General features: G+C 40.1%; 1 protein-coding gene across 8 annotated transcripts; it reads left to right on the top strand.

Annotated features, from left to right (window-relative positions):
• The first annotated feature begins 1,559 nt into the window (after positions 1 to 1,559).
• Positions 1,560 to 24,976, top strand: MIER3 (MIER family member 3). Of its 8 annotated transcripts, XM_080574629.1 has the most exons (15): positions 1,560 to 1,740; positions 2,129 to 2,285; positions 2,639 to 2,782; positions 3,769 to 3,919; positions 6,078 to 6,223; positions 8,133 to 8,267; positions 9,993 to 10,113; positions 12,118 to 12,203; positions 12,419 to 12,491; positions 16,079 to 16,230; positions 16,774 to 16,855; positions 18,533 to 18,627; positions 20,505 to 20,632; positions 20,809 to 20,954; positions 21,040 to 24,976. In XM_080574629.1, the coding sequence occupies exons 3-15, from the start codon at positions 2,678 to 2,680 to the stop codon at positions 21,495 to 21,497; spliced, it is 1,878 nt and encodes a 625-aa protein (XP_080430755.1). In that variant the 5' UTR covers positions 1,560 to 1,740; positions 2,129 to 2,285; positions 2,639 to 2,677; the 3' UTR covers positions 21,498 to 24,976. The 8 variants fall into 8 exon arrangements, with proteins under 8 accessions (XP_080430755.1, XP_080430756.1, XP_080430754.1 ...); XM_080574630.1 differs by lacking the exon at positions 1,560 to 1,740 and having other exon boundaries at positions 1,920 to 2,285; positions 18,536 to 18,627; XM_080574628.1 differs by lacking the exon at positions 1,560 to 1,740 and having other exon boundaries at positions 1,920 to 2,285.

Raw genomic sequence — 24,976 nt, 5'->3', positions numbered from 1 at the left:
AGGGAAGGTGAAGGAGCAGGGGGAAAGCATCCCCCCTTGCCCAGTGCCCAGCCAAACCCTGAGCAGCACCCCCAACTCCACCCTGACCAGATCCCCCAGTTTATTGTTCAGCATGACACCACATGGTGTGGGACACCCCTCTGGCCAGCCTGGGCCAGCTGTCCTGGCTGTGTCCCCTCCCAGCTCCTGGGGCACCCCCAGCCTCCTCGCTGGCAGGGCAGCACGAGGAGCTGAAACGTCCTGGGCTCTCTGTAAGCAGAGCTCTGCAATGACTAAAACATCAGCATGTTATCAGAGTTATTCTCATCCTAAATCCAAAACACTGTTCCATACCTGCTACTAGGAGGAAAATTAACTCTATCCTAGCCAAAACCAGGACACCATAGTATCTGAACACTGAGCAATGTGTCTAGCACTCGTAAGTGATGTCAGTAATGCCTATATGGGGTTCCTTCCTTCTTCCTTTCCTGAAAAAGCGGTGGTACAATTGCATCCTTTTTCATTTCCACCTTCCTCAAACAAGCTTACACCAGAAATTTCACTCTCCTCGCTCTTAACCTTGATTTGCTCCCAGTGAAAACCACCGAGAGACAAACCATGCTATAACAACATAGAACATAATCACACTACAGGTGTTGGTAGCAAAATGCAGCCCCCACTTGGATACAGAACCATAGCGTCCCTTTTCAAATCTTCAGAATTCAGTTATTCATCAGATTTTCATATTTCATTTTTTTTAGATATTGGAATCTGCAAATATTTGTGAGCTTTTCTCTCTCCTCTCTCTCTCTTTTTTTTTTTTTTTTAATAGGTGTAATTTCTGATCGCAAAACTTGACAAAATCTCAGGAAAAGACCAGAATATAAAATGTTATTTTTTCTCTCAGATTCATTTTAGAAGAAGGTAAGTATTACATCTTTTTCCTGTTTTGTAGCCTCCTGTCCACTACAATTCTGGGAACAGTAGTTTTCCAGAATCCTTTCTGCCTTCTATGACAGCTCAGGAAAACACCTAGTGACTTTCTGTGATAGAGCTATGAATTCATAATATTTTATCAAAGTGGTCTGAATTATAATTAAAAAAAGGTCTTCCCTTTGATCTACATCTGATAAAATATTTTAACTGGCAAATTAGCAGAAGATTTGGTACAGGATGCTTTTGACTGTGATAACATTTGTAGGAAATTGTTGTCAATTTCTGTATTTCTGCAAAGTGTTGGGATTTTTATTTTATTAAGATCATACCACCAGGTACATCAAAGGTAGGTAGTTCTACATCTTAAGGTGCTGTGTAGTTTGGAGGTACAAGAATAGTTTATACATTGGAATTAGAGTGAAATCAGCAGTGCAGCAAGCATTTGATAATTTACTCTGTTTATCAGAGCAACAGGTGCAGTAGAATAAAACAAACAGTACAGAGCTTGACTGCTTAAGTACCTAATCTAGCTGGGGATCACTACACCATCTGCAAACAGAACTCAGGCACATTTTATTGGGTTTACATGGCAAGGTTTTTGTAGCAGGGGGGCTGCAGGGGTGGCCTCTGTGAGCAGAGCCCAGCAGCTGCCCCATGTCAGAGCAGAGCCAGCTCCAAAAGGGACCTGCTGCTGGCCAGAGCCGAGCCAGGGAGCAGCGCTGGTTGGGCCTCTGGGAGAGCAGATTGAAGAAGGGGGAAAAAAAACAACTGCTGCACAACAGCAGCTGGGACAGAGGAGTGATAACCAGCCCTGGAGAGACCAAGGTCAGTGCAGAGGAGGGCAGGAGGTGTCCAGGCAGGCAGCAGCAGTTCCCCTGCGGCCTGCGGAGAGGCCCCTGGTGGAGCAGGCTGTCCCCCTGCAGCCCACGGGTCCCACACGGAGCAGATCTCCACGCTGCAGCCCGTGGAGGAGCCCCCGGTGGAGCAGGTGGATGTGGCCTGGAGGAGGCTGCGGCCCATGGAGAGCCCCCGCAGGAGCAGGCCCCGGGCCGGAGCTGCAGCCCGTGGAGAGGAGCCCACGCAGGAGCAGGGGGCCTGGGGGGAGCTGCCGCCCGTGGGGGACCCGTGCTGGAGCAGTTTGCTCCTGGGGGATGGACCCCGTGGTACGGAGCCGTGTGGGAGCAGGTCCTGAAGAGCTGCTGCCTGTGGGCAGCCCCCGCAGGCTCAGTTCGGGAAGGACGGCATCCCGTGGGAGGGACCCCGCGTGTAGGAAGGGGCAGAGAGGGACCGAGAAGGAGCGGCGGAGAGGAAGCCTCAGGGACTGACCGCAGCCCCATTCCCTGTTCCCCTGTGCTGCTCAGGACAAGGAGGTAGGTGAGGGTGGATGAGGGTAAGGTGTTTTTAGTATGTTTTTCGTTTCTCACTGTTCTATTCCACTAGTCATAGGGAATAAATTACATCAATCTCCTTATGCTGAGTCTGTTTTGCTCGTGACAGTAATTGTTGAGTGATCTCCCTGTCTTTATCTCAACCCTTGAGCCCTTTCCATGGTATTTTCTCCCCAGTTATCCTTTGAGGAGGGGGAGTGAGAGCGGTTGTGGTGGAGTTCTGCTGCCCAGCAGGGTAAAAGCACCACAAAGTGGGATTACTTTGTACATACAATGCACCCGTTTTTAAGTAGTAAAAACGCACTGCGAAGTAAATACCCCTTTCTCTGTTTAAGCCACGCTGCACAATCAAGAACAGCACGGTTCCTGGCATTATGTTTCCTGCCTCGAGACTGGTGGCACTTGAAGTGCTGCTGGTAACAACTCAGCTCTCCTACACCGGCACCGGGGGCCGGACCAAACTCGGGGTTAACGCACAGGTAACTAACACGCACCCCTCCTCCGCGGGCTGACACTTCGGCGCAGCCCTGCTGCCCGGGGACGGGGCTGTAAGTTACGGGACCCGGCACGCGGCACCACCACCGGGGCTCCCAGCGCTGGGCGGGGAGAGCCCGGCGGGGGCCGCGCCCCTCCCTCAGCCCCGGCTGCGCGGCGGCGGCGGGGCGCCCCCTCCGGTCGGGGCAGGCCCGGCGGGCCGCTGCCGGGGCGCTGCGGCGGCGCTGCCGGCGGCGGAGGCGGGGTCCCGGCGCCGCCTCCTCCGCCCCATCCCGGTGCCGCCGTCCCCTCGGCGCCCTCCCCGGCCGGCTCCGGCTGGGGCTCGGCGGCTGCCATTGGCTTAGCGGCCCCATCCGGGCACTCGGCGCAGCGCCGCCGCTCGGCCCCGATCGTCCCAATATGGCGGAGGTGAGCGGGGAAAGCGGGCCGGGGCGCCGGGGTTCGGCCGGCTCCCCGCCGCCCCCCGCCGCCGCAGCGCCCCCCGCGCCCGCATCGCCGCCGCCGTGAGGAGCCTGCGGGCCGGCCCGGCGGGGCGGCGGGGCTGGCGGGGCGGCGGGGCGGGCGGACGAGCCTCCGGCGCCGCCGGGGCAGCGGGAGCCTGCGCGACTAGGCCGCGCGGCGGGTGCCGGTGCGCAGCCCGCGGAACGGGGCCCCCCGGCGGGCCGGGACGGGGGAACGGGCGGCGGGGGGGGGAGCGGGAGCCAGCCCCGGGCTGCCGGGCGGGGAGAGGCGGCGGCCGGTCCCGGCTGCCTCCCGTCGCCGCCGGCCCCTGTCACGTCCCGCCCCGGCCGGGGTGGGAGGGAAGGAGCGGGAGCGGCGGGGCCGGTGCGGGGCCTGCGGCGGGGTGAGTGGGATGGAGGGGAGCGGGGGGAGCCCCGGCGGCGGAGGGGAGGGACGGGCGGCCGCGAGATGGGGAACGGTACCTGCGGCGGGACCCCGCGCCTCACCCCTCTCTCTCCTCTCCCCACAGGCTTCCTTTGGGAGTTCGAGCCCAGGTTCGTCCTCGCCAGCTTCTGCCCGGCACCCTGCCTGCCTGCCTGCCGCACGCCGCGCTCTCCCTCCTGATCCTCCCCGCAGTTATCTTCTCTTGCCTCGTAGCTTTTCTAGCGCAGCGCCTTCACGTAACTAATCGCCTGCATGATTTCCAAAGAAAGGGATGCGCGCCGAGAGTTCATCCCCTAACTCCCGGTGCAGTTAGTAATTGCCAGCTGGGAGCTCCAAACGAACACAAAGTTTTACAGTGCTTTTAAGTCAGCATCTCAGGAAAGCCATGTAGTCTGGGTAGAGAGAGAGAGAGACTGTTCCTCTTCTTGCTGATAACTACAGGCCTGTGTGAATATTTGACTTCTTAATATTACCAGAAAGCACTTAAAAGCATAGTTATATCCGACTGTTAAGGCTTGAACCACTGTTAAGGTTCTTTGGAATACCTTCCCTTTACACAAGCAAGCGTATTTAACTTCATCAGGGCTACTCATGAATAAGTATTCTGGGGAGTGCCTTTGCTTCTGTCCTGCTTCTATTCTGCATTAGCTACTTTTCTTCATTTTAACTGCTCTTACTGAATTTGGCAAGCTTGTGTTACTTGAGTATGGGTTGGATATTGAGTGCTCAAAGACGCTGAGGGGGGACTTTTTTTTGCCTAAAGTATGAGTTGTGTAGACCTTCCAATTCAGTTATTCAAATATAAAATTAGTTACAGCAGTGATTAGAAACAACAGTCTTGAGCATATGAGTATATATGCATGTGTATGTATATAGACATATGTATATATACTAGATTAAGATGTTTCTCAGTTCTTGAAAAGCTATGGGATCAGGATGCAATAGCTCACAGTGGAAAAAATTCAACACACAATGTAGTTACTGTAATTGGAGTAGTAGTATCAGCTATGCTGGGAGATCCATGAGACCACAATACAAATAGCATGTGAATAAAAAGCATTTTTGGCCTGAATGTTTCCTTATTGTATGGTATTATGAACTTGCACAGTATTGTCTTAAGCACGCTAAATGGACAACGTTTACTTTAATTACCTGCATGTAAGGAACAAACACTTATCGTAATTGCTGAAAATTAATTAGATGCTCTAAGACTCAGCAGTGTTAGTGTATACGAATGTCTCTTTGAAGGCTAGAATCAGTGCAGTGAGGGATACTGCTTTATTTTTTTGAAGAAAAGGATTGAAAATTTGTAGGTGTTTCCTTGATGCTCAAAAGAAGTTCTTCTGAGGAAATAATTCCTAATAAACCTTTTCTTTGCTTCTCATCAGCCAAGGATTGCAACAGAGCACTAGTATGTAATAACTAGAAGGCGAAACCAGAAGCGAAAGAAATATCCTAATCTGCTTACTTTTTCCATCCTGAAAGCCCTGAAAGCAAGTCCGCATTGAAGTATAAAACAACCCTGTATTTCTGTAGTTTTCTTTGACTTTGCAGTGCAGAATTATTTACATCTGAAAAACTTGTCGAATCTAATGATAAGGTTTCTTAGAGTTGACAAAATGCACTTAAAATAGTAACAGTACTTTTGGGTGACTTACCTCCTTGAGTAATGAAAAAGTCTCTGTCGGACCACCACAGAGCTGTCACAATGGCTGGTTAACTAAATGTGATCCATTAGAAGCATTTTGTTATTTCCCGTATATTTTCCTCTCTATTTCTTGAGACTCTGCAGTTTGTTCTTTCTTTCTAGATCAAGTGCCAAGACATGAGCTAAACTAAGTGTGAGGCTAAACTAAGCTGAAGTGAGTCTCACTGTGTATTTTGCTGTTAGTAGAAAGGTGGTTCGTCAGCTAAGGTAGCCATTTACCAGTGAAAAACTAGGCTAGTTACCATATAAATCATTATAAATAGAATCAGAGACTATAAATCACAGCCTCTGGATTTGCAAGGTACAACTGGCATGCCTGCAGCACCTGATATCTTGTGACATACATGCTTTATACTTCAACAGTGTTTTCAAGGATGATTTGAATGGTCTTTTATCCAGCAGAATACTCATTTGGGATTGTACTTCTGAAACTGTTTCAGTAGTTCAGATAGTTCTTCCAAGTACTGCAAGAGAGAAAATTATACCTATTACTTAGAAGTATGAAAAGGGAAGGCCAACTAAAACAGCTGAATTTGTCAGGTAGCTAGGTGTTTGTTCCAGTTATTCCATTGGAAGTTTTGACCCTATATGTAAAAGAATACATGCAATCTTTTTTTTTTTTTTCTGTGTTGTAACTTCATGTGTTGATGTAGAAAAAATAACTCAGATTAGGGTTTTTTTTATAGTTGGCTCTTTATCATCTGAGGATCATGACTTTGACCCTTCTGCTGAAATGCTGGTACATGATTATGACGATGAACGTACTCTTGAAGAAGAGGAAATGATGGAAGAAAGCAAAAATTTCAGCTCTGAAATTGAAGATTTAGAAAAGGTAAGAGTGACTAACCCTCTTCTAAATGTCCATATGTGTTGTACCCTTTTTACTGTAAAGAACACTCAACCTGTTCTTTAGTTTGCATTGTATAATGCAATTTCCTAAAAAACGCCTTTGCAGCTTGTTTAAGAAGAGGAAAAGAAAATCAGGTTTAGTTAGGAGATAGCACTGCGTTCTCACAAAAAGACTGAATTTGGCTTTTCAAAGGAATTAGTGACAGGTTAAGTTCAGACTCTTCTTCATTTAAGAACGCTTTTACTTTGGAGGAGAAACCACTGAAGCTGGCTTTAAAAGTCCTATTATCAAATACCACTTCTTATCACTCCTAAGTTTTAGAAGTTGGACATAAGTAGTAATTATACATTGTGAGTGCTCTTAAGTGACAACTAGCTGTATTTCATTCTGTTGGTCATTTTTTTTGCTTTTCCAGTCTGGAAACAAACATTTATGTTTTAGGCGTGATGGATCACATTCATTTGCTATGTAAATTGTAGTTTTCTGTCTCTGTTTTATCAGTTCGGCAGTCGGTGGGTGTACAGAATGACCAACATGCTCCTTGGCTTTTCATATTGTGTATTTTACACTGTTTAATTACATGCTTTTCCTGTTTACACCTCTTGTTCATCCGTGTCAGTGCATCACCCATTTTAAATGTCTGTTGAATGCTGAACACCCACAAATTGACGCTACTTGAATTACCATTCAGTGACCCACTTATATTGCTCAACATAACTGCAGATTTTGGTCGAGTTTCAGGAAAGTGTAATTTCTGGCATCAGATATGAAGCTGTATCTGTGTAGCCCATATAAAAAAAATTAAATACTGAATTGACAGTGAATTCAATGAACTCCTGATTTTTTGTCCTTCTACATGTACAATTACTTTTTTGCTGATTATGAACTTGTAGTTACAATAACAAAGGAGCTTGCCAAGTCTAGTGGTTAAAATGGAGTTATTACTCCACAAAATGATCTTATTGCCTCTATAATAGAAGGAAATAGAACTGAGAGCCACTCATCTTAAACACTTTATTACTTTAGGTCCCGATCCTGGAAAGACTTGGACATGTGTTTACGTTTACCCATTGTGAAAAGTCTTTGCAGGACTAACACCTTAGCTGACTAAAGAAAACAAGTAATTTAATCAGTGTATGAGTTCAACAAGAAATTTTTAAAGGTAATATAACTTTTAAAGGTATAAATATTGGAAAATATTTCTTATTCTTTGATGGCTTGAATCAGGTAAATTAATCTCCATGGTTTGTTGTTTTATTAATTGTCTTAGGTTGCAAATATGGTATTTAGTAGAATCATTTGATCAAAAACTGTCTGAAAAAATTATAAATCCAGCCTTTCTTTCGATTTTTTTTTCATTCTAAATCGTTAGCTGTCTTTCTCATATTAGCTGCTCAGCAGTCACTACCAAATATGTTGTGCGGAAAATGGAAATGAGGAATAAAGAGTTGCTATTTTGGTTTACTTTTGTGGGTTTTTGAACTTACACATGCAGCTGTAACTATGTAGGACTAAAATCTTCAAGTTTTTCTGCAGTTCTCTCTTGTAGGGGGGTTGTATTCCTAGTGTATCTTCTCTTGAAGAAATACAGGCAAATCATCAGATAAGGATCAATGTTTAGTAATCAATTACTATTTAGTTTCATCTAGTAAAGATTTTTCTTGAATAGTATGATTGGACTTCACTATATGCCAATAGAGGTGGTGATGAATTATTTCAATCCTGTGCCTGAAAATACTTAAAATCGTGATTCAAGTTTTCTGCTTTCAATTAAGTATTTCTTTGTTTGTTCTTACTTTTGTTTTTCAAAATACGTCTTATCCATTTAGGCCTGAACTGTTCACAAGTATTTGGCAATATGTTAAAGTGTTTGTAAATCCTCTTGTATTAGGAAGGAAACATGCCATTGGAAGATTTACTGGCATTCTATGGCTATGAACCCACAATTCCAGTTATAGCAGGTTCCAGTGCGGATAGCTCTCCAAGTGAACTTGCAGATGAACTTCCAGATATGACTCTAGATAAAGTAAGTTGGAGAGCCATCTTTACCGGTATTACAATTTAAAAGCAGAAATCCAAGTGACCTCAAATTATGTTTGACTACCTCTTTATGTTACACAATGTGTATCTTTGTCAATTTCAATATGCAATTGATAATTACTGTATTATTTTGAATTCATTAATTTTCAAGGACATTGAAGATCTGATTCTAGTTACACTTATTGCACTTAAAAATGCATGGCAGTTTCAATGGCAATTTTTAACAGCAAATTAGAAATTTTTCTAAAAGTTGAGATGAGAATGAGAAGTTTTTCTAAAATACGTCCAAAGAACTGTAGGGTTTTGTTTGTTTGTTTTTAAAGAGAAGTGGGATTTTTCCCCAAAGCTCTATATTTTATTTTAGTATATGCAACATCCAGAAATAATAATTCTGGATTCCAGCATACATGTTGCATATAAAAATTTATGTGGATAACTTGAAAATGCTGTCGTGGATGTTTGGAATGTTCCTTTCAGATATGTATCATTTGGGAAGATCTCAACTTCAGGGAGTGAGAGAGAGACTGTATTTACCTACAATGACTATATGCATTGCATTGCTGATGTAAAAACTTGAGCTTATGTGATTTGCAGGCTAACATTGAATTCTGAGATTTTAAGCTGATTTTTGGTTGTAAGGAGTATTCAGACAGTAATTTGGATTATAAAGTCTATAGGTAGTAAGTATATGCTTTTTTTTAATACTTTCTGAAAGTATGATGTAATGGTAAACTCCACGGAAAGTAGAGTATAACGATGGCTCTGCACATCTGATTCTCATTAGGATTCATGATTGTGTTGAGGCTACAAATATGTAGTCAGCTTGTTGTCTAATACCATTCTTCCCCTCCCTAACCTGCATTCAGAGGGATTCACACGTCTGCTAGTTGAGGAAGTGAGCTTTTTCTTTCTTTTTTTTTTTCTTTCTTTCTGCCTTCTTCCTTTTCTCTTGTTTAACCCATGGAAAATTCAATTTTTTGTGTATTTTGGTAAGATACTGGGTTGTCTATTTTCTGTAACTGTCTTTTCAGCAAAAGCCTACCAAAGTTCCTGGCAATTTTTTTTTTTCAGAGTTTAGAGGGTAGCAGGTTCTTAAAGTTTCAATGTATCTGTGATGTAAAAAATGGAAATTGTCTCAAAACTTTAGAATTCTGTCATTAGTGTTTTTCAGTGGAAGCAGTTGGAGGAATGTCTGAGATTGATAGTTGCAGAGGTTTTTTCTTGTACCTTTACTTTAATAGAGGACAAAAGGGAAATGAGCCCCTATGTCAACTCTGAAATAAACAGTTATATTTGTTCTTGGATTTAGGAAGAGCAAAGCAGCTTTTTAATGAAGGGAATACAATCTACTAAATGATTTCCTTCTGAATATGAGAGGGCACTTCTTTACTGTGAGGGTGACAGAGCACTGGAACAGGGTGCTCAGAGAGGCTGTGGAGTCTCCTCTGGAGATAGGGAAAACCCGCCTGGATGTGATCCTGTGCAGTGTGTGCTAGGTGACCCTGCCTGAGCAGGGGCTTGGACCAGATGATCTCCAGAGGTCTCTTTGAGCCTCAACCATCCTGTGATACTTAGGGTAAAATAATTCGTTTTAATTAAATTATCAAAATGTGATGAATCTGAATCCTTGCTGGTCTGTACTTAATAGATATTTTGAGGTTTTTTTATTGTTGTTTTTTAATATTATTTTGTTATTATTTTCATGATACAGGAGGAAATAGCTAAAGACCTTTTGTCGGGTGATGATGAAGAAACACAGTCGTCTGCTGATGACTTGACACCATCGGTTACTTCACATGAGGCTACAGACTTCTTTCCTCGGCCATTAAGATGTAGGAAAACTAATTTTGTAACAGTATTCTAAAGAGTCCTGGCATTATATACAGCTTCCTAGCTTAACTGTCAAATTTGCAGACTGCTAACTTTACTGGGAGCTAAGAAATAGTGCTTTGGGGGATGTTGGACATGAATGTTGTCTTTCGTAGTTATCACTAATTACCTGAAAGACCTATACTTGGTACCATGCTCAAAGAAATAAAATAAAATTGATTAATTTTGCTACAAATACAGTAACTTTTTATAATTACTATTTAGTGCTGTGTTGAGGAAAACTTTTATGATTTTCGGTATTTTAGTGAATGACATGAATATTCTTTTAAGTTAGTGTTTTTCTACTAAAACTTTGCTGCCATTTTTAAGCCAGTGAGTCCTCCATTCAGCCTGAGGATGTGAACGGGGCTGTGATTTCTTTGTGATTTTTTTCTTTCACAAATACAGCACTTTTCTATAGGACTTCATGGGGTGAGCCAAAGGATTTTTATCATGGTTTTAATTTGGCAAGTGTCTTAAGCTATTTCTGGGGGAGTTCAGCCTTCTAGAGATGAAGGATGATAAAGGTGCTGCCTCAGTCACCTGCAGTTGTAGTTCTTCACATGTTTCTAAGGTGTAGTCTAAGACATTCATATTGAAAGAGATATTCTAAACATTATATCCTAAAACCCTATTCTAAAACCTTAAAAATTACCGCGCACTCGTTAAATTAAGCAAACACCAAATTTGGTGGCACTTAAACGTTACTCATGAACCGTTAACAAATACGACACTGAAAATGAGGCAGCTTTATGGAAAAACCCTCATCTTGCTTAGGATTAAGAAACAGTTATCTTTGTTTTCAGCTACCATGTTTTTTCTATTAGAATGTTCCTCTTTCTCTATTAGAACTTTTGGTTGGTCATTTTAAATCAAATATTTACTAATTGACACCATTTTACTGTGTCTGTCCTGTTGGCAGTCTTCTCTTTTTTTGTGTTCCCTTTTCATTTCTCTAATACTAAGGTAAAGTTAAGTTAAACATTGGATTAATTGGAAATAAATAATTGCAAGTGATTATCCAGGTATAACGTTATTTCATAAATTCGCGTTAGCTTCTTATCTGCTTCTTCTAGCAGCAAAAAGAGAGAGACTAGTGATTCTAATAATGACGGAAGAGGAGCCTCTGTCAATATATTCTTGGATTTTGTCTGTGATGTTGACAGTTCTAGTAAGGTGTGACAAAGTTAAAAAATGCAACCCTATTTTTGAGCATGTTGTAGTTTGAGAATACAAAATAGCTTTAATCTTATTATAATGGTAGATCCCGTTCTACCAGGGATTGTACATCTATAAAAATAGAATTACTTCAGAATACTGTAGCAGACTGTTCCAGATTCTAAAATATGTGTTATTGTGTGAAGTACTGTATTTGAATTACATAGACCGCTCTGCTGTCTGCCTTCCCAAGGAGAGGAAAAAAAAAAGAGTAAAAAAGAGTAATCAGTGAGCTGTCTTTTGCTTATTCTGTTTTGTATACTGCTGCTGTATCTTCATGTTGAAGCAGCCTTGTTTAAAATAATGTTTTGAATACCCATTAAAACTTCTGGTTAAAGTCTTTGCTAGGTAAAAAAGACTTACCTTATACATTACCTTTTTTTTGATTAACTGGGGCTAAGTTTTAGCCCTGGAAGTTTTTTTATTTTCCCATACCTTTTCAATAAGGTACAAGCCTTAATTGAAAAAAAAAATGATGAAAAGAAAATGATTTTATTTCCTTTATCTGTTAGCAAATTGTTTCAGTTGCAGCGAGGATGAATGTTTCAGTTCTGTAGCATACAAGTACCAGTGCTTTCTGACTTAATGCTATAGTTTGCTATGGAAGGGTAGATCAACAGAATCATGATCAGTGTCTTCCTGAATAAAAGCAAGTGTTCCTTTCAAAAGCAAAAGATAACAAATTTCTTGTAGTTGTGTTTAAACTGAAAATGCTTCCCAGCTAAAACAAAACTTTTTTGTGTCTGAAGCAAACACTACGTGTGATGGAGATAAAGAATCAGATGGTGAAGATGTAGAAGCAGACAATGGTAATTCATCTGAAGATTTGAGAAAGGTAATTATTGTTTCTTAAAACAAACAAACAAAGTTAATGTATTTTTAGTAGTACAGTTTCGATTTTATATTTTCAGTACATATTTAAAATAATACCTTTGTTCTGAAATTCCCTGCTGAATGCCAAGTAAAGGGCATTTTTTAATGCTTCCTTATGAAAAAAAAATATTGATCATATTTTTCTCCTTTTTTTTTTTTTTTTTTTTAAATCTTCAGGAAATAATGGTTGGTTCACAGTACCAGGCTGAAATTCCACCTTACCTTGGCAGGTACAGTGATGAAGAAAAGGGTAAGTTCTTCTGCCTATTTTACTTTTTATCTTATGCTTTTATGTAGCAGTTGATGGAAAATATTAATTAAATTTTTTATTGTAAAGTCAATGACATAGTTAAAATCTCAGAGGCTTTAAAAATACTAAAAATGTGAAGTGATGCAACCACATAATTACTGCTCAGAAATGTGATTCTACAACTTCGAGAAGACATTCTCAAGAAGACATATGAGTGTGGATTACAACGTTAATTCAGAAGTAGCTAGTGATCTTAGGAGGAAGCAAACAATGGGTCAAGAAAGAAATACTTTCCTCAGAGAATCATAACTGGGCCGTGAGTTTGTAACTTAGTTTACAATGAAGATGTTCAAAACAGTATTTTTCTTTAATTGCTTTTTTTTTTTTGGCAAGCAAAACTGCGTGGGCTACAAAATGGATATAGAAAGCATAATAAACTATTTTTAATTTCCATGGTATGAGAAGGAGATATAGGTCCTGATACATTTTGTCTTTTACAAAACACATTTTAAGTACAATGTTATTCCTGTGTAAATTTGGATTAAAAAATGCAGTTGTGCTTGAATAGAAAAAATAATCTAAGAGTTTTATTTGGTGTCTTTAAAGGTTTTCACTATGAGAAAAGTGTAACACAGTTGGCTTTGATAATAAAAAAAAAAAAAATGAGAGAAATTTTCTCATGGCTAGAACAGCTGTGAAATTAAGGAACAGTTTGGGAGATACCTTAATAAATTTTTTTTCTGTAAGTTTTCAAAATTCTGTCAGTTACTTGCTTTCAAAACGACACATTTTGTGGGAATATTATTCTAATGAAGCATATCAAGTCTTTTCACCATTGCCAATGATTGTTTCTAATAGAGAAGAAGGCTGTTAACTGCAGAGCTGGAAGCATTAGTGAGTGCTGCCTAAGAGCCGTAGGGCAGCTTCCTGTTTTCGAAGATTCAGGCACGATGCTTACCAGTTGCAAGAAATGGAGGAATAAAACCAAGATTTTTCTGGATAGCCCTTATACTATTTATACTTCTTGACTTTTTATCAACCAAGAACTAGAGAATAACCAGAGGATGACCAGGAGGGAGTTAATCTAACAACTTTCAATGGAATGAGCTGATGCTAGAGAGAACTGGTGAGAGTCATGTCTGCTGGCCTTGCCAGCAATGTGGTAGCTGTCAGGATTGGAGAGCCCACGGAGCTCCTCTTGAGAATGTCAGGCATGGACTCCAGCAAGAAATGCTGGATTGTCTTGATTAATGAAAGAGGAAAAAAATAAAGGAGGTAGAACCTGAGGGTCAGCAGCACTCAGAGGTATAAGGTGGAGGTACTCTGAAACACTGCATGTACTGGAATAAACAGGCTTCAGAGTTTTGGAATTACACTGCAGCAATTCCAGAATCATCCCCCTCTACATAAAGGTGATCCTGCAATAGCCTCTTCTGTGCTAGCTGAAGAGGTGGTGATGGCAGACAGGCTTACATTTCTGCTGTGTAGTCCCAGCTGCTGGAACTGTCATAGATGGCAGTTCAGTTCTTCTATACACCTTACGCTTGTAACATATCCGTTCGAAATCTTTCTATATTCTTATGCCATAGCAGCACTTCCTGAGAAGATGTAGCACTATTCCTCACCTTTGCTTAGTACTGTTCCCTGCAGTTTTATGAGAGGTTTGAGAAAACTCTTTGCCTCTCTACTGTAACATCCATTACACTTGTGTGTGAAAAACTCTAAATATTGCATTACGAAGAGATTACATGAAACATTATGTGCAATGTTAATCACACCTATTGGTCAGAGTTAAATTCTAGATTATAGATCTTATAATGTTTGCACAGACTGGCAAAGGTTCAAGCCATCTTTTATAGGACTGATATGTTGTCTGTCAAGCTACTTTAGAGGTACAAACATGATTTCAGTCTGCTATGAAGGATTATCCATCCTTATTGTTTGTAAAACATGCAGTGTACAAGTTTACAAAATTTCGTTGTTAATGAACACAAAAAGAAATAACATTAAGACCTAAATTCTATTCAGTTAATTATGTTTTGGCAAATTATGGTTGAAAATGATCAGTTAGCCACCTCCTCTTCTTATTTTTTTATTCCCAGATGTATAATATTTGAAATATTAAAGTATTTTTCTACAATGTTATAGTAAACTATAGGTTATTTGTTGAAAACCAGTTTGCAGTGGTTTGGCAGTGATGGCTAGCTAAATTCCATAACGCTGCTTTCTCACTCCCCCTCCTGAAAGGATAAGGGGGAGAAAATACCATGCAAAGGGCTCAAGGGTTGAGATAAAGACAGGGAGATCACTCAACAATTATCATCATGGGCAAAACAGCCTCAGCAGAGGGAGATTGATGTAATTTATTGCCTATCACTAGCAGACTTAAAACAGGGAGAAACTAAAGGCAAACCAAAAACACCTTCCCTCCATCCACCCTCTCCTACCTCCTCCCCCCAAGCAGTGCAGGGGAATGGGGGCCTCGGTCAGTCCCTGATGCTTCATCTCCGCCGCTCCCTCACGGTCACTCTGTGCCCCTGCTCCACATGGGGTCCCTCCCACGGGATGCCGTCCTTCCCGAACTGAGCCTGCGGGGGCTGCCCACAGGCAGCAGCTCCTCAAGACCTGCTCCCACACGGCTCCGTACCACGGGGTCCATCCCCCAGGAGCAAACTGCTCCAGCACGGGTCCCCCACGGGCGGCAGCTCCCCCCAGACCCCCTGCTCCTGCGTGGGCTCCTCTCCACGGGCTGCAGCTCCGGCCCGGGGCCTGCTCCTGCGGGGGCTCTCCATGGGCCGCAGCCTCCTCCAGGCCACATCCACCTGCTCCACCGGGGGCTCCTCCACGGGCTGCAGCGTGGAGATCTGCTCCGTGTGGGACCCGTGGGCTGCAGGGGGACAGCCTGCTCCACCAGGGGCCTCTCCACAGGCCGCAGGGGAACTGCTGCTGCCTGCCTGGACACCTCCTGCTGTACTTACCTGGGGGGCTGCAGGGCTGGTTATCATTCCTCTGTCCCAGCTGCTGTTGTGCAGCAGGTTTTTTTTTCCCCCTTCTTCAATCTGCTCTCCCAGAGGCCCAACCAGCGCTGCTCCCTGGCTCAGCTCTGGCCAGCAGCAGGTCCCCTTTTGGAGCTGGCTCTGCTCTGACATGGGGCAGCTGCTGGGCTCTGCTCACAGAGGCCACCCCTGCAGCCCCCTGCTACCAAAACCTTGCCATGTAAACCTGATACACATCTGAATATAACAGAGTGGTTTGCTAGTTTGTTCGTATGAAGATGATGTGTATATATGCATAATATGATTGAATCATCTAGCAGAGTACAAACCATTCCTATGGAAAGACTCTGTCTGAAGAGTTCAGTCCCTAATCTCTCCCTCATGGAACCTGAATCTCTTTACCACACCATACTGCAGAATTTGTGTTTTAACTGAGGCATTTGTGCAAAAAGTGAGCTGCAATTTATAAGTGGCATGATGGTATTTGATTTGATTTCTTTTGTGTTCCTGTTCTCTGTCTTTGTAAAATAGCTTTTATGTTATAGTCTTTAAAATGTCACACCTGGTGTTAATGGATTTCTGTTTTAACAGCCTATGAAAACGAAGACCATTTACTTTGGAAGCCTGATGTGATCTCAGAAAATAAAGTTAAGGAATACCTTTTTGAAACCTTCTTAAGAACAGGAAATGAAAAAATGATTGGCAGAATTCCTGAAGGACTACATACACGGGACAATGAACAAGTATGTTTTATATCCTGTTCCATTTGTGACACATTGCTTTGTAATTAAGGTGTTCTCTTTCTTTGCTTGTATTATAAAGGCAGCAATACTCAACTTCATTATTTCTTCTTTTTTTTTTTTTAGCTTAGATATTATTGGGGTCAGGATCTTGTTTGTAATCTTAAGCATGTGCTTATTTAGGCAAGTTACATGTATTTGAATGTTGGCAGTGTTTTGATCTTCTAATTGCCATACTCTTGACAAATCCAGGTGTTTTTTAAATAACTGCATATTTTACATTTGCTCGTTTAAACCTTGCCTCAACGTTTTGATAGTTTTAGTTTTGACTGATTTTTTAAATATTTTTATCATGAATAAAGCCAAATTCTCTTTTTTGGACATGAGGCATGCTCACTGAAAGGCTAGTTTCATAAATTTAGATTATATATTTACAAACTTTAACTCTTTTTATAAAGAAGAAGATTCTTCTTTATAAAGTTTGCAAATATACAATCTTTGCATATATTTGCAAATACATGATCTAAATCTTCTTTTATTTTATAGGCTCTGTATGAACTTCTCAAGAGTAGCCATAACGTTAAAGAAGCAATTGAGAGATACTGTTCAAATGGAAAGGCATCTCAGGGTAAGAATTAGTATGTGATTTTTTAGAAATGCATTGGAAAAAAAATCTTAAAGTTATTTAGAAAAACCTTGAGTAAGAATCAGATTGACAAGCATTTCCCTTTCCATCATGTCTTTAGCACAGATTATACTTAATCTGTTGGAAATTTCTGCTAGGGAAGTTTGCAAATTTATGCAAGTTTACAGGATCAGCTTTTACACCTTTTCTTCCCTTCTTTCCTCCACTGCAGCTGTAAGAATGGCACAGACTGAGGGATGGGATAGAAGCTGTGATTTTGCTCCTGTAAGGCAGTTCTCACCCTTGTTGCAGTATTTTTTTGAGTTCATGGTCAACAATCATAGAATGTCTTGGGTTGAACGGGACCTTAAAGATCACCCAGTTGCATCCCCCCCTGCCAGGAATGCCACCACTAGACCAGGTTGCCCAGGTTGTCCAACCTGGTCTTGAACACCTCCAGCGACGGGGCACACACAACAATAGTTTGATGGCATTTATACCAGAATGAGGAAAACATAGCTGGCTACATCAATGAGCCACGCTCTCTTCTTCACTGCATCAACATTGTGTTATGTCAACCCTAATCTGATTCCGCCGTATTGTTCTGTAGGCCTTTGGTAGAATTTGGAAAGCTTTGTTTGAATTAAGTGGAAAATGGACTTCTGCCTTGCTTGCCCGTAGTTTTATTACTTCCTTACATGAAAATCAAAGTTTATCGTGAGCTGGCAATGTATTCTTGCAGTCCTGTTCAGCTCTGGGTTCCACAGCACAAGAAGGGCATGGGCGTATTAGAGAGAGTCTAGAGGAGGGCCACAAGGGTGCTCAGAGGGCTGGAGCAGCTCTCCTATGAAGACAGGCTGCGGGAGTTGGGGTTGCTCAGCCTGGAGAAGGGAAGGCTCCGGGGAGACCTTACAGCGGCCTTCCAGTACCTAAAGGGGGCCTGCAGGAAAGCTGGGGAGGGACTCTGTCAGTGAGTGGAGTGATAGGACAAGAAGAAATAGCTTTAAACTAAAAGAGGGTAGGTTTAGATGAGATAAAAGGAAGAGATTATTTACTGTGAGCGTGGTGAGACACTGGCACAGGCTGCCCAGAGAAGCTGCGGATGCCCCATCCCTGGAAGTGTTCAAGGCCAGGCTGGATGGGGCTTTGGGCAACCTGGTCTGGTGGGAGGTGTCCCTGCCCACGGCAGGGGATTGGAACTGGGTGATCTTTAAGGTCCCTTCCAACCTAAACCATTCTGTGATTTAGCAAAAAAAGTTCTGGAGTCTTAACATACATACTGCATAAAGCAGAAATGAGCTATGAGTGCTGCTGTAAGTTGATACTCAGTTGATATTGATCAGTGACCTATGCAAGAAGTATGTCAGAAAATTAATCTGATACTTTCATGATGTTTTAAGTCTTTTTTTGTGACAAATTTCATAGGAAATAATCAGTTTTTGAATATCCTTTGCCCTCAAAGATAAAAGATTTTAGAAATCAAACTTTTCTATGAGTCTTTATAAATAAGAGTGTTAGATTTGGGGTAGAATATCTATACAGTAGAGGAAAGAACTAGGTCTGAATAACCTATTGTTCTTAAGAGTGTGTTTGCATATTCATGCATTAGCAACACGATTATTTTATTCTCTGTAAAAGTTTCTTGAGCACAAATAATATGCTGTTTTTGTTATTGGCTAGAAGAGATGACAGCATGGACAGAAGAAGAATGCAGAAGCTTTGAACATGCACTTCTGATTTATGGAAAAGACTTCCATCTCATACAGAAAAACAAGGTTAGTGTTTTACAATTAAATGGAAGAACTGGTAGATGATATGATGCTGGAAATCTCTCAGAGCAATAAATTTGTCCAAAGTCATGTAGAAGTGTGAGATAACAACCAACATACTACAACCAGTTTGGTGTTTTTGTGCTAAGTTTACCTCAGATGTCATTGAAAAAGCTAAATGAGTTGATGTACTGTCTCTGAAATTGACTTACACTGACATCACTTATATTTATGCATTTATATTATGTTTTAGTTAAAAGGCTTGTCTCTCCTCAAAGTATAAAACTTGCATACTGTGGCTGTGGGAAGGGAAAACACATCTTAACTTTCTTTTTATCACAAGAAAGGTGTAATTGTACAAAAGCAGGCTTAGCTCTTTGTGTTTTCAGAAGGTACTGTCCTCATCCATCAGGATTGTGTTTTCTGGCTAATTGAAGGAATTCTAATCTTGATCTGGATTGCTTCTAATTAACTCATTTGTGGTTGAAGAATAAGGATTGGATATTTTTTGATCAAAAATATATATCAGTATGGACACTTCCAAACTTTCTGTGTACTTCGTTTATGTTTTGATACCATCTTGAGTATTTTTTCTTTATGAGACTGATGTGTTTGTCATATTTCAGGTAAACTTTACAGTGTTCTGGTTGCTATTGAACAATTATTGTCAATTAGTCCTGCTCTATACCTGGCTTAACCTGCCTTATGATAAATATTTGGGTAGTTCAAATTACAGATGGACCTTACCAATAAACAGTAATTCACCAGAGATTCGAAGAAGTAATTTTTAAATTTATTTTTAGTATTTTTTTCAACATGCAACAAAGCACATGATTTGAAGTATATGTCACTACGGACTGGAATTTGTCTAAGAAAACCACTAGTTTTTATTCAAATAGGTAGAATGTCAGAAAGTCTGGGAAAAGTTCTGGGACCCAGCATAAACTGATGTCACTTGTGTATTGAAAGTATCAGTTAGTCAAGAGTTAGTGCACGGAGAACTTTTATGAAATATATTTCCTTATCACTCTACTACAAAGCGTTGGCTGGGACTTCAGATACTAGGTGGTGTATATAGACATCTGTTCATCTCCTTCCCTTCTTGCTATGTTGGTGCCTAAAATAGTGAGGCTTATTACTGCACCCAAGGCAGTTTGGATTTGCCTCTGATGCTTTTGTAAGTTTGATCAAGCTCAATTACAGTTTACTACCATACTGTATCAGGATATGTTTGTATATCCTAGCATATAGTAAAACTTAAACTGGAACTGTGAGCTGATGGTGATTTGAAATGTTTCTGCATCCAAAAATGGATATATTTTATAAGAATATTGGCAGAAGTAACATTTTTTTTCTCCAAGAATCTGACTTGTCATCCACTTTGGAGAAAAAGAACAGTTAACACAGATTAAAATGAATCTTAGGAGTCCTTAATACCTTCTCAACAAGACAACAATTTTGTTTTGTTTAAACATACTGCTGTGCATATCTGTTTTCAAGCCTCAACAGTTCCTGACTTTACGAAAAGAAATCAGTACTGAGTGTCTTTTCTAGTTCACTACTCTTGGGTTATTGATCTGATGAGTTTTTTCCATTCTAAGAGCCTGTCGTATAATTTAAAAATTGTTACATAGTTTATCAGCTGAAATATTTCAGATACAGATACAGTTTCAATCTATTAAAAAGAACATACAACAATGTAATACAGTAGAACAGACATAACAGTTACATGAAACTTTAGATCTCTTCAAAATCTGTTTATTGAATTGGTTTGTTCCAGATCCTGGAGTAATAAATCTAACAATATTGCAGGGATATGGGAGCTGCAGAGATGACAAAACGTCTGTGCATTAATCTTGTCAGTCCTTCTTGCCTTTTTTTAGGTAAGAACCAGAACAGTTGCTGAGTGTGTGGCTTTCTATTACATGTGGAAGAAGTCAGAACGTTATGATTATTTTGCTCAGCAAACAAGATTTGGAAAGAAGAGATATAATCATCATCCAGGAGTTACGTAAGTACAATGCTAGAATATGTTTTCTGTTGCAAATCCTGAATGTAGAAGATTTTTTTCTCCCATCATTGCCGTGTAATGCTGCTGTGGCTATGGCAACTAAGATTAAGTTTTGTCATCATTCTATGCTCTGATTTCATGTTAAGTAACCCATTGTGGTTGTACTATTCTTTTAGGGACTACATGGATCGTTTGGTAGATGAAGCAGAAGCCCTTGGTGGAGCAGTGCACACTTCAGCCTTAACATCTAATAGTCGAACAGAAACCATTCCTGATCAACAGCTAAGCATTCTGAACTCTATCACTGCCAATGAGTTGACAGGTAAATCAAAGAAAACAGAACTTTTAACTGTTGTGACTACATAAACTACTGTTTCATTTACATTTGTGTTCGTCTGTTTTTCCAGCATTGACAAATAGTGTAGCTACAGTCTGCCATGCTTCAGATGTGAACTGCCTGGATGATGCCTTTCCTCCTATGGACAGCTTACCCCGAGCACCAGTTAATCATGTGCCTGTTGGAACAGAAGAGTTGCTTAACTTGCCAAGCAATGGTGAAAGTGATTGTTTCAATTTATTTGAGACTGGCTTTTATCATTCAGAGCTAAACCCAATGAACATGTGCAGTGAGGATACAGAAAGACCCGCAAAGAGATTGAAAATGGGAATTGCTGTCCCAGAATCCTTCATGAATGATGTCTCTGTAAATAACCTTGGTGTGGACTTTGAGAACCATACGCACCATATTACCAGTGCCAAAATGGCTGTTTCAGTGGCTGACTTCAGTAGTCTATCTTCAAATGAGACAAACGGTTTTATCAACACCCACACTCTTCACCAACATACTGCCCTTCACTCAGAATGACTGTGGAAAATGAAACAAACAGTGGGTACTTTATGCAGTAGTAGTAAACTTGATGGGAGCTATCAGGTTTGCTTAGTCTTTCACTGGAAGTTTGAACATTATGACATCAGTGATGTCTTTGTATGTATAGAACTATATCTTGATTTATCAAGAGTAATTTCTTTTTTCAGTCCATAAATGTGGAAATGTCATAGGATGTTTGGCAGAGTTTGGGACTATGAGAACTCTGTGGTGCAGCTTTAAGCTCTGCTTCAATTTTTTTTTAAAGCCTGTAGACAGAGGCCACCATTTCAAAACCAGCACAGAAGTTCTGAACTGATTGGAGTGGCTTTTTAGTCTAAGTTACTTTTGCTGTAACAATTGCAGTGGAATAACAATGTTTACAGGTACCGATCCTGATCCCTGCCCAATGTAGCATTTTTTTTTTCTTATAAAGGCAGGGATGGGCTTCTTTAATTTAAACTGCACAAACATACAAGGATGTTTTTTAAATGGAACCTTCTCTCATGTGATACTAAACTAGAGCACTTCAGTTTACAAAACAGCAAGTTCATCTTGGTGGAAGCTAGCACAAGGGACTTAACACGAGTAAAGTATGAAGACCTACACTTGGATGCTGTTGCAAAATTATAGGCCATGGCTACCTTACAAGAAGTAATTATACTGCCAGAGGTGTCTGTGTACTTTAAACTGACTGGCTTAAACAGATGCATTTTAGGCTGTTGTATTCTGCTGGGGTTTGTCCACAACTTGAAGAGTAACGTAATTGTGTAATTTAACTTTCCTAAGGCAGCTGTTGTTGCATAAACCTACAGTCTGCACAGTTTAGGATTTACCACTAAACAGTCTTATGTTTTGGAAGACATCTTAAATTGTTTGGAGCACTGCAGTTCAAAGTGTTACAGTTTTGAGGGACTGTCTAGTTTATACAGAAGTAGTAGAACCTTGAAGTATGTATTTAAAAGCTTTTCTTTAGTGTGGATTGCATTTATTTGTTTTGTCAAAGTCATTGGCTGAAAAATGGCATTTTGCTAGCTTGGTCACATAGGAAAGGACAAGTGAAAATGTTTCCCATAAAAGTAACTATTTTACTTCAGTGAATTTTTGTTCCGTACATTGGGTCCAGTTCAGCCATCCAGAAAGTCTGTCTTGCAAACGCTTGTTCTAATTCTTGTGGGAGAGTCAAATCAAACACAGTATTGGTGTGTAGCATGTTGTAGCATACAACTTGCAGGTTTTTTAATAGGAATTTTTTTAATAGGAATCCAAACCTTATTTCAGTAAGATTACTGCTTTCCCTCCATACTTTTCTTTGCACTGTTCATATTATAAACTTAATTGCCACTAACTTGTTTTCATTGTTCAAGTGATTTGATTATTCAAGTGATTTGCTTTGTTGATATATGTAATAGTTGCTTCAAGGTCATTCTGAGTAATTAGAAAGTAGTGACTAATATTTGAAAGGGAAGAGGGTATTTATTATGCATACTGTGAACTGCATTGTCATCCTGACTTTTGGATGCAGAGTATGGAGTTTATGGCATTGTAATGAAGATTGCTTTGAATTGTTTACACAATAGCACATTTACCATATTAAATGCAGATCAGTTTAGCACAGTGGACAAAAGTAGAGATAATTTGTAATCAGTTCTTAATTTATACATCCGGAACGTGTAATTTTGGTAAGTACACAGTAAATAACGGGTAGCCTTGGCCCTGTGTTGTACTCTGACATTTTTTAGCCAAGTTGTCAGCTTCTTGTTGCTGTGTTTTGTGCTGAACTTTGTATCTTGTTTCTTTTGTTTATGAATCAACACATTTTTATGTAATTTTGTAAAATACTGGCCATAATCCTTCATTGTTATACATTCAATTTTATCTATGGGTTTACAGTGAGTGGCTGGTGTGTATAAAAATCATTATACAAAGATGACTGAATGCTTATACCAGTTGCACTTAAATGAACATGCCCATTCTCATTAGCTGATGCAGTAATATATTCAGTTTATCTATGCATTGCTGAGATCTTAATGTAGACAGAGACTTGTCTAAGGTTTGGATTGTCAGCAAGTTGAATGGACACTTTAGTTATTTAATAAAGACTTTTGACCAAAATTCAGAAAATGATATGAGAGAAAAATGAATTCCGGCTAGTCTAGTAGATTTTTAAATGCTGATCTTATTTAGCCTGTTGGCTAGCTAGCTGGTATCGTTTACTTTTAATTCCTTGTTAAAATGAGGCAATAATTTGCAAGATTTTGTAAATATGTAAATTCTTCATATCTTTTTAGATATCTATTTCAATATTTTCTGACTACTTCTGTGTATAGGAACATTTTTGTGCATGCTTGATGTGACATTCATAAATTTGTACCACTATGACTTTATCCATGTAAAATAGCTATTTATTGAATTTTTCTTTTAAAAGCTGGACTTACATATTTTTCTCTCAGTTTAAACATTTAAATGGAGAACTTGTTACTGTTTATTAAAAGAATTGCGTTTTGAAAGTCAGCACGAAGATAACTGAATTGCAAGCATATGAAGAAATTACCTTGCCTTGGTTCTTAGATGGTGAAGCACAATTCTTATAACAAACTGTGATGAATTCTTTGTTCTTTGCCACGCTTTTTCTTCATAAAAACAAACCAAAAATCCATAATGGGCAATTGCAGTGTTGGTAAATGTATCCTTTTTATGTACAGGGAATCTGAAGAGGATAGCTGATTCATTTAGAAGTGTAACTGGTGCTGTGATTATAGCAATACTTTTACTTTTGTTAGTCATACATCATCTTCTCATGCTAGATTTTTAAATGTTTAGTTTTCCTCTTGTCATGCTCAAACTGCTGAATTTACTTGAAGGATGTACAATACTGTTTGAAGAATACTAAATTGTGTACAATTAGGTCAATGAATTGTACAATTGTTTCCTGTTTTTAATTTTTAAAACTGAGGGTCAAAAATGAATGAAAAAATCAGATCCAGTAGAACATAGTGATATTACATAACTTAACCAAAGTCTCTAGTGAATATTTTAACTTTGAATGTAAACTAATGGATAAACTGACCAATAGGGACATTATTTGCCCAGCATTACAAGCACATTGTCTACAGATGGGAAAACTAAATACAGTAATTTATAAAATAATGACCAGGTTACTATTTTTTTCTTTTATTCCTATTTTTAACTGAAAAAAAGGAAAATACTATCAACTGTAAAATAAGTACATATGGTTATAGTCCTCTTAATAAAACAGAGATTCCAGTTATTCTCAGTTCAAAGTAAGTACCCTGTGCATAACAATAAATTTAGTGACAATCGGAACATGTTTTAGTATCAGATGTTCAAGAGGAAGTCGCTATTGCATTGGTTTTAATATTTGTACATAAACACTGATTTTTTTGAGCATTATTTTGTATTTGTTGTATTTTAATATCTGGTGTACAGTTCCAGAAATAAATGTCTGGAAACCCTTC

The sequence above is a fragment of the Anser brachyrhynchus genome (genome assembly GCF_964034855.1).
Source record: "Anser brachyrhynchus genome assembly, chromosome: Z".
In the NCBI taxonomy this organism is placed as follows: domain Eukaryota; kingdom Metazoa; phylum Chordata; class Aves; order Anseriformes; family Anatidae; genus Anser; species Anser brachyrhynchus.
The sequence above is the reverse complement of the archived record's forward strand: the minus strand, read 5'-3'. Positions and strand labels throughout refer to the sequence as shown.